General features: G+C 37.9%; 1 protein-coding gene across 3 annotated transcripts; it reads right to left on the bottom strand.

The window, feature by feature from the left end:
• Window positions 1-1,483: 1,483 nt before the first annotated feature.
• MMH-1 (MUTM homolog-1) lies at window positions 1,484-10,992 on the bottom strand. Of its 3 annotated transcripts, none has more exons than XM_026804436.4 (10): window positions 10,590-10,992; window positions 10,467-10,518; window positions 10,327-10,384; window positions 9,256-9,324; window positions 9,040-9,165; window positions 7,095-7,145; window positions 5,211-5,288; window positions 4,851-4,953; window positions 2,194-2,228; window positions 1,484-2,114 (listed from the first exon to the last, which is right to left on the bottom strand). In XM_026804436.4, exons 1-10 carry the CDS (start codon window positions 10,816-10,818, stop codon window positions 1,752-1,754), a joined length of 1,164 nt encoding a protein of 387 aa, XP_026660237.3. In that variant the 5' UTR covers window positions 10,819-10,992; the 3' UTR covers window positions 1,484-1,751. The 3 variants fall into 3 exon arrangements, with proteins under 3 accessions (XP_026660237.3, XP_038984108.2, XP_038984109.2); XM_039128180.3 differs by lacking the exon at window positions 4,851-4,953 and adding an exon at window positions 5,008-5,107 and having other exon boundaries at window positions 10,590-10,966; XM_039128181.3 differs by lacking the exon at window positions 5,211-5,288 and having other exon boundaries at window positions 10,590-10,966.
• Window positions 10,993-12,021: the final 1,029 nt, after the last annotated feature.

Consider the following 12,021-nt stretch of genomic DNA (forward strand, 5'->3'; position numbering starts at 1 on the left):
TGATATTGTAGAACCTCCCTTTTCCCCTTGCTGGTGTACAACTAGGAATCCTTTTTTTTTTGTAGTTAATTGTTTTTTATGTTATTTGAACCTAGGATTCACCTGAGAGACTCTACCTGTATTTGGGGGGAAATCTTGATAGAGACACCATTCAAACCGCGAGCCATGGATTACTTGTTTGTGAGTGGAGGGGTATGACCGCTAAGTCAATGTGTGAACTGTATCTTGGGAAACAATATTGCCTGGGGTGGAAATAAAGCTCGACGGGCAAATATTGCTCTCAACAGCTGCCCGCTGGAAAAGAAGTTTCTCAGAAAGCCGAAATAAAAAATCTACTCGAAGAGAAGTATCTCAAGAGACCAAATTGGAAAACTAGCATAAAGCGCATTTTACGAAACACAAAATTTGTGTTCTCAAGAAGAGTAATACTGGATATCCCTACCATCTCAGATTTTTTTTTATTACTTATTTCTTATCATGTTTTGCGTAACTAGAATAACATTAGCTATTTAATTAAACTCCATGATATCATGGACTTTCCGATAAAAATTTTATTTTTCATAAAAATAAATCAAATTTAATTGGGCGGACAAGGAAAAAGATTTTAAACTCAATTAGATTTTCTTTAATTAGAACTAAATTATATTAGATTGGGAAGCTAAGGAAAGAGGTGTGAAACCAAATCCAAACAGGATTGGTTGAGAGAGAGAGAGAGGCGAAAGATTGGAGGAAGCTCTGGATGGAGAGGATACAAGCTTGGGTGCCCTACAAACTACTTCTAAGAGATAGAGATGATTAAACTAACAAATATTTAAACTACAGAGAGAGACAGATTTCCCAACAAAACAACAATTTTCTCTCCTAAAGATCACTAGAAAAGGTTGCCCTACAAACTTCTTCCAAGAGATATAGATAAATTGATTGATTTTTTTTCACCCACCGTTGGCTTATCAAGAATGCTGGTAAAAATGACATAGAGAGGGGTACGGGCAGATATAAGACAGCCTAAAGAAAGGAAAGAGGGAATGTTTAGCATTTTTGAAATCTTCTTCTGAAAACATCTTTTTCTTTTCTCAAGACACAAGATAAAACCGAAGATCTATAAATAAGGGTGAAAACAGATCAGACATAAGCTGACCAAAATTTTTCTCTTCCAAAACAACATATGCATTTAAATATTAATGTAATATCTAGATTTGGATGGTGGATAATGCAACCAGCAGCAATAGAAGTTCATTCCACTTTTGTCATCTGTTATGCTTCTTGCCCATGAATACAGATGACAAGGAACTTTGGCAAAACCTTTCTTTCAAATAATTCTAGAACACATTTACATTTACAACCTTAACATGCAAGGCCAAAATGGAAATTGGTTAGAGCATACCCTCACGAAGCCTTCCAAGCTTTTTCTTAGTCTACTAAGCTAAATATACAGTTACCTGTGGAATTTGTAGGCATTCCCAGTGACAGCAGACAAGCAAAATCCATGGCAACAAGCTTCTATGCATTAGCCAACAGTCAGCATCGCTATTTTTATATTACAACCGCAGAAGCATAGCACCACTTTAATCTATACTAATATATACCTCTAAACAAAAGAGGAAACGTCTCACAAGGACACAGGGGGGGTGGGGTGTGGGGGGAGGGGGTGGAAGAAACAAACAAAAGAAGCATAGAAGACAGATCAGAGTCTCAATCCACCATGTATTGCTCCAAAGAACACCTTGGTTAGGAAGTTAGGTATTAGCATCCTATTTCTGTGCCTTCCTCTTCTGCGGTGGACTTGCTTGACCAGATTTTGTTCTCTTGTTTGATGAGTTCTTTGCCATGTTTGCTTGTTTCTTTGTTCTCCCTTTTGTTGGTTTCTGTGGCTTGTCCCCATTGTCATCAGCATCATTAATTTTCTTTTGCCGCTTCTTTGTACCTCCAGTAGCATTCTCACTCTTCTTTGACTTCGGAGCTTCTTTAGATTCCTCTTCCTCCCTATCTGATGATTCTGATTCTTCCTGGTCGTGACTATTTTTATCAGACATCACCTTTCTTGATTTACTTTGTCTGACCTTCTCCGATTGGTTCCCTTTCAGCTTCTGCAACTCAGGCACATAGGCTGAAGTCTGAGAAAATAGATAATGGTAAGTCAGAGATGTGTATAAATCAAATAAGAGAAGAGCCTTTTTGTCTTTGATAACTTACTCTGCCACCTGCTGTGATGAAGTCAATTTTCTTCCCTGTCAAAAGATAGAAAAGCCCAAACTTACTACTTCGTTCAAGAAGCAAGTACCAGCAATTATATATATATATATATATAGAGAGAGAGAGAGAGACCCGGGTGGGGGGATTAAGAGATGATGTGGAAGCAAAAGTAGTTTGCCTTGATTATCATATACATTTTCCTTTCAACTGACATTTGATGACTGCATATACTTGTGCTATATTCATACACTGAACAATAGATATATCCATAAACATCTCTCTTGCAGGTTTATAAACCTGGCAACTTAAATGCAATAGTTCATCCATCTCATTCTCGGGCCTCAGATGAGGCAATGGCTCTCGGGTCATGAGAGCTGGACTAATTAAAGGTAACTCTACTTAATAAACTGCTACAGGGAACTTGAAAAAGTCTATTACATGAAGTGATTAGACACAAAGGTCCTGAAGACGCCTTTTTAAGAAGATTAAGGTATTTCAAATTATTATAGATGTCCAAACACTAATCAATTCAGCTTCTTCTTATCAAATCTAGATCTGGTGTCTCATTCCCATTCTCTCTTTGTTGTTTGCATGACCCTCATACAGGCACAAGATTTGAAAATATCATAAGGTTATTGTGGATTAGCATCTCCATAAGCATCTCTGAGTTCCTGAATCTCAAGTCCTCTGCATTTTACATTATTGACTTATCCATCTTTCATGGCATAGAACTTTCTTTTGTTCAGCGGACCTGGAGATATCCTTGGACTACCAAAAATATACAAATTATATATTAGCATAATTTTTGGCTCCTTATGCCACCATCATTGCAAGAAGAATAAGATATCATTCTATTCATTTTGATTTAGCTCATTCTTGCTCTTATCAACCTCTTATTTCCATGCAAGCCTTTCTCTACAGATGTTTCTTCTTCTTTTACTTGCATTTATCTTGTGGCTAGCTGAAAGGTGGATATCACATTTATCATCACTTATCAGTTCGCATCAAATTTGCTAAGTCAGAAACTTCAACTCAAGTTTTGATCACACGTTCAGAAATCTCTTATGGTATTCTTGATGTTATTTCCATTCAAGAAACCTACCCTCAGTTACCAAGCCATTAGTGTTCTAAATGAAATTGCCATTAGATCTTCAAGACTGCATCCTAACTTGTCAACGCCACAAATTAACTGTTGTTTGTCAGGCTCAGCTTGTGAGAATCTTTATCTTTTCCTACTGCTATTAGTAGTCTCTGCACCTTACTGTGTAATGCTCTTCATCCGTATACCTATTGGTGTAAACACAAAGCTATCTCACAGGTCTCCCAAGGTTGTTTTCCTTGTTACAAATCTAGCACAAACTACGTCTTGTCATCACTTCCCTACTTATAGTCTATTGATCAACTAACACATATGGCATACTGCTATTGTAACTCCAGGTCAATGAGCTATCCTCAATTTGAAGGGTCTTCCTGTAGTAGTAATTGTATGCAATTGTATAACGTGCATATATACGATATTCTCACATAAATGTGCAACTTTACTAAATAAGAGGGATATAGTATACTACATGTCTATATTTCAAATATTCAACCACGATAGTGAAACATTACATCAATTCCAACCATAGTACCTTAAATTTAGAAAGAATATAGCTGCATTAATCTTGTTGTAGTGTTTGAATATAACCAGATGGCTTATGGTCCGCCGTACGGGCCCGTACCGGCCGGTACGGGCCGGTACGTACCGGTCCAACCCTAGATCGGTACTGGATCTGCATGGAATCCGGTACCGGGTGGTTTTTTAGGAGAGCCGACCAGTACATGGTCCGTACCGGTCGGTACCGGCATCGTATCGGTGCGAACCTACGTCATTTTTTTTCAAAACAACCATAGCGCCGCACCGTACTGGGCTGGTACGGTACTGGTACCGGCCGGTACGGTACCGGTGCAGGCCGGTCCGGTGGTACGGTACCGGTGCAGGCCGGTCCGGTGGTACGGTACCGGTGCTGTCCGGTACGGACCGGACCGGACCGGTACCATACCGGTCCAGCCGGCCACCGGTACGGCAGATCTTGAGATGGCTCTTTACTCAAAAGAAAAAGAAAAGAAAAGAGAAGAAAAAGAATATAACCAGATGGCTCAAACAATAATGCATTTCTTTTAATGGCATATTAGGACGCCAATGTTATTCTTTGAGTGAAATTTGAATCTTTACAACTAAATTGCTACTAATAAAAATATAATTGTTAGTTTTCTGAGATTATCAAGAGAATGATATTCAATAAACATCACTCGATACAGCATGCGCCAATGCAAATCAAAGGATTTAATAGGTTCTCATAAGAATTGTGTGCAACAAAGAAGAAATTATAACTTTCATTACATCGAGGAAACCTTGGACCTAATAATAGAAGATTCATACTTATGCTAACATTTCCACCATGTCCTTCACGTAAATAGTCATGTTGCAACAGAACTTCACATCATAACACAAAATCTTGGGATTATTGAGGACTACCATGAATGATTAAATATGTCAAAACTATAATCTACAATTGGGAATGGCAAAACCCATGATTTAGAGGAAACAAATATTCAAAGTAAAAGCAAATATCACGTGATCTGTGAAACCAGCCAGGATGAGTCAGGAAGCAAACCATCCACAAAGGCCTTCCCAGGTTTCTTTTCACGGGAATGAAATATCCAATTTTCAGGAAACTGATTACTATCAGCTCCAACTTCCAGTGCCTTTTCAATTACCTGTAAAATCATTTAAATAATGGGTCAAGGAACCATGTATCAGGAGTATCTTACCATTCACTTTTCCAGACTTCTTTCCCCACCGAAAATGAAACAACCATTCAATTGGAAAATGGCTGGAGTCAGCATCAACTTCAACCGCTAATTGAATAACCTACAGATATTATCTTTCGTACTTGTTTTATAAATCATAGGCAGTTTCTTTTATAAAACAAATTTCTGCAATCGCAAGGGCGTACGTGATTATATATGCTCACCTCTTCCATGCATCTGTGCAATGATTCACAGCTCTCTCTTGAGAGGCTTGAAGCAATTTGCAGGGGATGAATTCTTGCCTATAAATATGAGTAATACCAGAAGCTAGAAATCATACTTAGAATGGAAACCTTCAGCAAGATTTTTTAAATCATTTGATGAAAGATTTACAAATATATTGCATCAAAAAACTGGGTACAGCAACTGGCAAAATTTAATTGACGAGTTCTTCACAAGGATTGATATATGCATGGAAGACAGTGATCACCATAGATGCTCCAAAGGGAATGGATTGAGAGGCAAAACATAAGCATCCTCAAAAATGAGAATTGCATAAAAAGATGAGAAAAATTGTAGTAAATTTGTCATAGGGAACCATAAGGAAAGCGCCGAGAACTATCTAGAGTGGTTTCCCATTGTTCCTCCAAATAAGGCATCTCAACATGTAAACTCAAAACTGTTCCTTGATCTTATCAAACTGTTCCTTTTCTGAAAAGATTTTTAATCAAGAAATAATCCCTATCATGAAATAAATGTAGAGTGCATCGAACAGAGATGGATTTCTTATAAAGCTTTTGTTGACTCCCAATCCTCTGTTTTAATTTTATTTTACAATTACACCCCACTCCCTTGTTCCCCTTTTTGGTTTCTAGGTCTAGCAGTTGGATTTAAAGCAGCGGCAGATGGAATCAGAGTGGACAAGGGGTGTAACCTAGTTGGTGGTTCTGACACAGTCTCTGGTGCCAGTGTTCACCTGGCACCATACATGCCAATCAGCACAGACCAGCATGGGCTCAAAACCTTGATAAAACCTATTATAAAGACTTGAGGCTACACTTATGGACGCAATATTTGTCATCAAGATTGGAAAACCCAGTAGATTGATCTACGTGACTAGGCCAAGTCAACTTGAATCAACCACTTATTGGGTTAACCTGAGGAACCGACATGCTTTTTGAACATGACTCGGCCAAGTTTTAAGAATGAGTCTGACAGGTCATCCATGTTATGGCTTGAATACCACTTGGCTAAGTTGTCAAACGTACAAGACAAGGTTGAATGGGTTTTTCTGCTAAACTACAGTGACTATAAACAACAACCTGAGCTAAGAAATTAGCAAATAAGGCCAAAATCTTTTATCTCAAGCAGGTATTCATGAAGTTGCTCGCTACCACATAGATAGGTCTACAGATTCACAGTAACTCTTGGACTCCCCATGAGTTTCAGTGACTGCAAAATGAAAGTAAAGAAGTGATAGGTAATTAAAGTCAATTTGATATGTCAGATAACAAAGAGGATAATTGCATACTAACTCTAGAGCAGTAAGGCTATCAGCTGAGGACAGCTCAGGCAGGTTATAGGCTATGCAGGCGACTTAAGTACCCATCATTTTTTATAAACATTAATAAAAAGAGGAAATGCAGTAGTTGGATGATCCACATTCGGCATGAGCAGGAGAGCCAAAAGTTCATGGAAAGGAAATCAAGTAGTAGCGGGAGAGGGAGGACTATAAGGGCTTCAAAGACTATATTTAGGCAATAAATTCGTACTTAAGTCTATTTCATTTTTTTTGTTTATTGACTTCATTTCTCTTTTATCTTTTTTCTTTTAATTTTATTGTGTTTGAAAATGATTATATGTTATGCGTGTTCTAATACTAAAATATCTTTAACATTGGTGGATCTCACTATTGCTATTAGAACTCAATTTAGCTATTACTAGAACTAACCTCGAAGAACCTAATACCAGAAAACTTGCACAAAAAAATGACAGGCACAAAACAGAATATCTGATCATGCAAACAAAAGGATGGCATCAATAATGCTAAACAAAAACCTTCAAACTTAAAGCAATACCACATCATGTGGAAATGCAAGCAGACTGACCTGATAAAGCACCTCATCAGCTATCCAATTACCAATACCTGAAATATAACTCTGCACAACAAAACAAGTTCTGAAAATGGTAATCTCAGGAAAGAAGTCAAAAGCACATTTGAGGAGATAAAACAACTAGTGCTCTTTGCTAACTAGATGAAGCCGTCTATAGTTACAGGGGGGGGCAAAGATATGATAGGTCGAACAGTAAACTCAAATATCGACAGGAGATGATAAACTGAAAATTATCTCAAAAAAATTGCTTCCAAGTGGTCTAGCTGGATGGCTTTATGTGTTTCATTTAGAGATATTTACAAGGTGGCTTGCATCAAGTACTTAACACCCCACTGCAAAATCTTTGCAAACATGCATTGACAAAGTTATCAATAGAAAATATCAAGAATATGAAACTTCATTTAACATAATTTTTATATACCTTTAAAGATTGATTGGACTTGGGTGCCACATAAGCCACCACATCAGTTTGTTGCATGTGCAACTCAGCTAAATGAATCAATTAGAGTAATTGAACTCCTTATGTTCAAAAAGAACACTTATTTTCAAGATCATGAGTTTGTAAGAGGTCAAATTTTAATGACAATACTTGTGCTAGAAGTTGAAGAGATTTTGAAAACTGCAAGCAGTAAGAGGCCATGAATTAGGGTTCCACCAAATAAATTGTTTTACTGTCCATACTTTGTTGTTTGCTAACATGTCAGCAGAGCCCTAGCCATTTTTCAGAATCTTATTCTACGCTGGAAGCCAATGCCATGCCTTTCATTATTTATACACTTCTGTTACAGGCTATCTATGAAGAAACAAAAACAAAATATCCATGTAACAGAAGAATGATTTGATAACTTTATCATTTTACACACACAACTACTGACCAACACAACCTACGATGTAACATGAATGTGGTATCAATATAGTATACATGCCATTTAACAAATTAGCAGCCTCCAATTTATCATATGTTGCTTCTGCTCATATGGCATTGTTCATATACTTCAGCATATGGTGACATGATGCAGTCAGCCATGCTGGACTCTTCCAATTATTGGACAGATGATGGTTACAACAATTACAGTTAAAGAAAATGACGAGACACATGATTGCTGGCTACAAGAAAGTTACAACATGTTTTTAATGAAATGCTGATTTTGCAAATATAATGTATGTACAAGATGTAAAACATACCTTGCTCGGAAGAAATAAGAAAAAAATGCCTACATTTTTTTGTTTTCTCTGTTGATGATTAACTGAGTATTTGACACATTTTACATTTTTAACACATAGTATAATTTTTTTAAAAAAAATAATATTACTGAATACCTGATAAACCCAAGGTAAGATTTGAGTCAGTATGACTGCCCTCATATCCATAGCAGACAGTGAACCATGTATCATGATAACCAGTATATGGCACTTCACTGCTGGTAAACATGTGTGAATGCATGCAAAAGCAAAATAAAATAACTACATGATCATATACCAAATTTATGTCTTGATGATGATAAAGATGCATTTATCAGTCTGATAAATACTGATTTATTTAAAAATTAGACTTTCAAGCATCAATATTGTCACTAGGATTAGATTTACTATTAAAAATAAAGACAATGTTTAGAAAAAGGTATATGTGATAGGCACATTACATCCTTCAATATTATTAATTTCATCCACTTATAAAAGTGAATGGCTTAAAAGTTAAAGACATTGGTACCAAACATCAAAATTATCAATGTCTTTTATGCATAGCCTCCCATAACATAGCTACATGTTATTACAGCTATTCATTATGCCAGGACAAAAGCAGTAAAAGGTGAAGGTGGGATACCAGCTCCATCAAGGAACAAAAGCTTAAGGGGAATTTTAAAACTACTACTTGTTAATTACAAAAAAAAAAAAAAAAAATCAAGTAAGAGCTATTCTGACATAAATTGTCCTCAACCTGGTCAAGTAGCAGAGCCTTTATTGCAATCTTCTTTTTGCTGAGCGAGTCCACGAATTCGTTGACCTGCATAAGCTCATTTAAGGCATCTGGACCTAGCTCTGATATTGGAGGCACAGATTCTGGCTGAACAAACAAAGGTAGTAGGAAATGTGAGAAACTTCTCAAGGACTGCAGGGTTACATATGAAATAAAGAATGCAGTGGATGGTTATACATCTTCAAGTAAGCGAACTTTGGCAAAGCGTCTCTTATCGGTGAAAGATAATTCTAGACCATCATCTAGCTGCATAAAACAGAAAAGCAAATAAGTATGACATTACTGTCTGTAAACAAAAATATCAAATTTAGTCAGAATTCAAGGAAGATGTGCCGGTATAAACGTATATGCCAAAACAACTAATGGATTGACTGCTTAATGAACTTGATACATGTACAATAATTTCCAGACCCAAACATAGAGGAATTGTACAACAAGGGATAGCATCAAACATGACAGAACTACATTCCTGCTGCTTTGTTTTATGCTGTGACTCTCTCATATTTTTCAAAACAAGCGAAACTTATAACTCCAGATCATAGAACATGGTAGGGGAATCTCCATCAAGTTTAGCTACTGCAATGATGGACAAAATGGAGATTTTTGCAACACAATATTTAGTAAGACAATGTGAGAAAGCATAAAACTGTATCCAAAGCGAGCAAGTATTGCTTCTAAACAGCTGACTTTCTATTGTATAAAACCTTTAAATAATCAGAGTGCAATAAGTGAACTTTAATTTTCCAGAGTTCAAGGAAGCCCAAGATACATAGTTGAAGACTCCATAAGCAAACCATTCAGCTAAATTTGAGACATCAACTCATCCAAAGTGATTCCTGCGGTGGCATGCTCAGAATGATTGATTTTAGTTGAGAGACAACCAAAAGCAATGAAGAACAACCTTAAGAATCTACGGAGAATTAGGATCAATCTAGCATCCAAAACACAAGGTGCCATCTTCAAGTTAAAGCAGGCCAATATAGGTGCTCATGGCAACTATGAAGATGCCTTGAAAAAAAATAATAAAGATTATAAAAAGTGCATCTTCTTGTTTGTTAAAGAACAAGAATGTAGCCTTACAACAAGAAGTTCATAATGGTTTCTCTTGCGTATTTACTAGACCTTTTACCGCGAGAAAAGACATTTGAGACGCATGCATGTTACAACACAATTTTGACATCCATGATTCCAACCAATAGCAAATTGAAAACAATAACGGGGGCGAATAGGGAAGGAAAGAAAACATACTTCGATGAATACTTTGGAGTATTTGGAAGGCCACTCATCAGTCGAGCTCACTGCAGATCTGTAAACAACCTCAACACTGTATGAAATCCCAATATATCATCTTGTTAGATAATAGACACTAAAAGGAGCAAACAGACTACCTTTTGTACTTGGTCACCGCCACGCCCTTAATGTAGATGGCCCCCGTCATCCCTAAAACGTCAGGAGATGGAGTCAGTACCATATAAAGTCGAGAGAAAGGTGGGATCTTGATGGCTACTGACCGAACTGGAAGGTGGGGAAGGGCGGGGAGTCGAGACGGAGCCAGAGGTTCTTGCCCTTGCGGAGGGCGGCGAGGATGGTCTTGCCGACTAGGGAGGACTCGAAGTCGGAGGGGGAGACGCCGTCGATGACCTTGGGGTCTTCGGCGGCGGAGCATCTGGTGATCTTTTTCCCCAAGCAGTGCTCCTCTATCGCCCTCCGCGCCGCCTCCACCTCCGGGAGCTCCGGCATTCTCCCCCTTTTCTTCTTTGCCGCTGCTTCTTTCCTACTTGCTCCTCCTTTCCTCCTTTCCGGCTTCGTTTCTTTCTTTCCGTGCGGGTTTTTTGTTTGGGGGAGAATTGGGGCGAGAGAGACGACAGAGTCCGGAGGGCGGCCCGTGATGAAAGATCGGTCGGGTCGGGTCTGGGTCCGGTTTTCTCTTTTTGATCTGGACCCGGATCCACCGAAGAGGTTCGGATCTAGGTCTGGAGACTGGGTGTACGTTAGGGGTGGCAATCGGATCGAGTCGGATCACATGGGTCGGGTCAGAAAATCATAAACTTGAACCCAACATGTTTATTAAACAGATTAGAAATTACAACCTGAACTTGTCATGTTTAATAAACAGGTAATCCGACCCGACCCGACCCATTTAAACTGTTTAATAAACAGGTAACCTGTTTGCCTAATCCGACCCGACCTGTTTGCCCAATCGGACCCATTAACCTGTTTAGACCTGTTTAACCTGCCCAATCCAACCTGTTTAACCTGCTCAACCCGACCTGTTTAAACCTGTTTAGACCGGTTTAACCTGTTTAGATAATTTGCCCAACAGTTGAACGAGTTAAACGGTTTAAACGGATCAGACGTCTAAAACCCGTATCCAACCCAATTAATAAACATGTTAAACGGTTCGATCTATTTACGACCCGAACTTGTTTAGGCCAAATCCAAATCTGTTTATGGCAGATCGAACATGGGTCGGGTTGGTGGGTCGGATCATATTTTGCCACTCCTAGTATACGTAAAGGTGACAAATTTTGGTTACAATTAGTGTGCTGCTTGCCGGGACTAGTTCAAACTTAAGATATGCATGTCATTTTGTTGTGATATGAATATCCTTTAGGGTGTTATATATAGAAGAGAAAATGTTGACTTTCAACTAGTGTTTAGCATGTTTGTTGAGATTAGTAAAAGCTAGAGATATGTTTTTTCATGGGTAAGAACTTATGCATGATAAATAATGCATATAAGTTTGTTCATAAATAATGTTTTAGTTCCTCTAATTGGTTGTTAACAAAAAAAATGAAAAAAAAGAGAGCTTGATTTTATAGCTTGATGCACCGCACCAATGTTTAATGGTAAAATCAATGGCAAGCACCGTTGTATGATCATAGTACATGGATCTACAACGAGAGGTAGGAATAAAATTAAACATTATCAAGCTAGATCATC

The sequence above is a fragment of the Phoenix dactylifera genome, chromosome 11 (genome assembly GCF_051530095.1).
Source record: "Phoenix dactylifera cultivar Ajwa chromosome 11, Ajwa_hap1_PhDact_Kaust_v1.1, whole genome shotgun sequence".
Classification (NCBI taxonomy): domain Eukaryota; kingdom Viridiplantae; phylum Streptophyta; class Magnoliopsida; order Arecales; family Arecaceae; genus Phoenix; species Phoenix dactylifera.

What these genes read in the sequence shown, in the direction of transcription:
- MMH-1 (XM_026804436.4), bottom strand. Translation starts at nt 10,818, where the DNA reads ATGCCGGAGCTCCCGGAGGTGGAGGCGGCGCGGAGGGCGATAGAGGAG. An exon ending in CTTCCCCACCTTCCAGTTCG is followed by an intron (nt 10,519 to 10,589) that starts GTCAGTAGCCAT and finishes CTGACGTTTTAG; the next exon opens with GGATGACGGGGGCCATCTAC. An exon ending in AAGTTCGCTTACTTGAAGAT is followed by an intron (nt 9,166 to 9,255) that starts GTATAACCATCC and finishes TTGTTTGTTCAG; the next exon opens with CCAGAATCTGTGCCTCCAAT.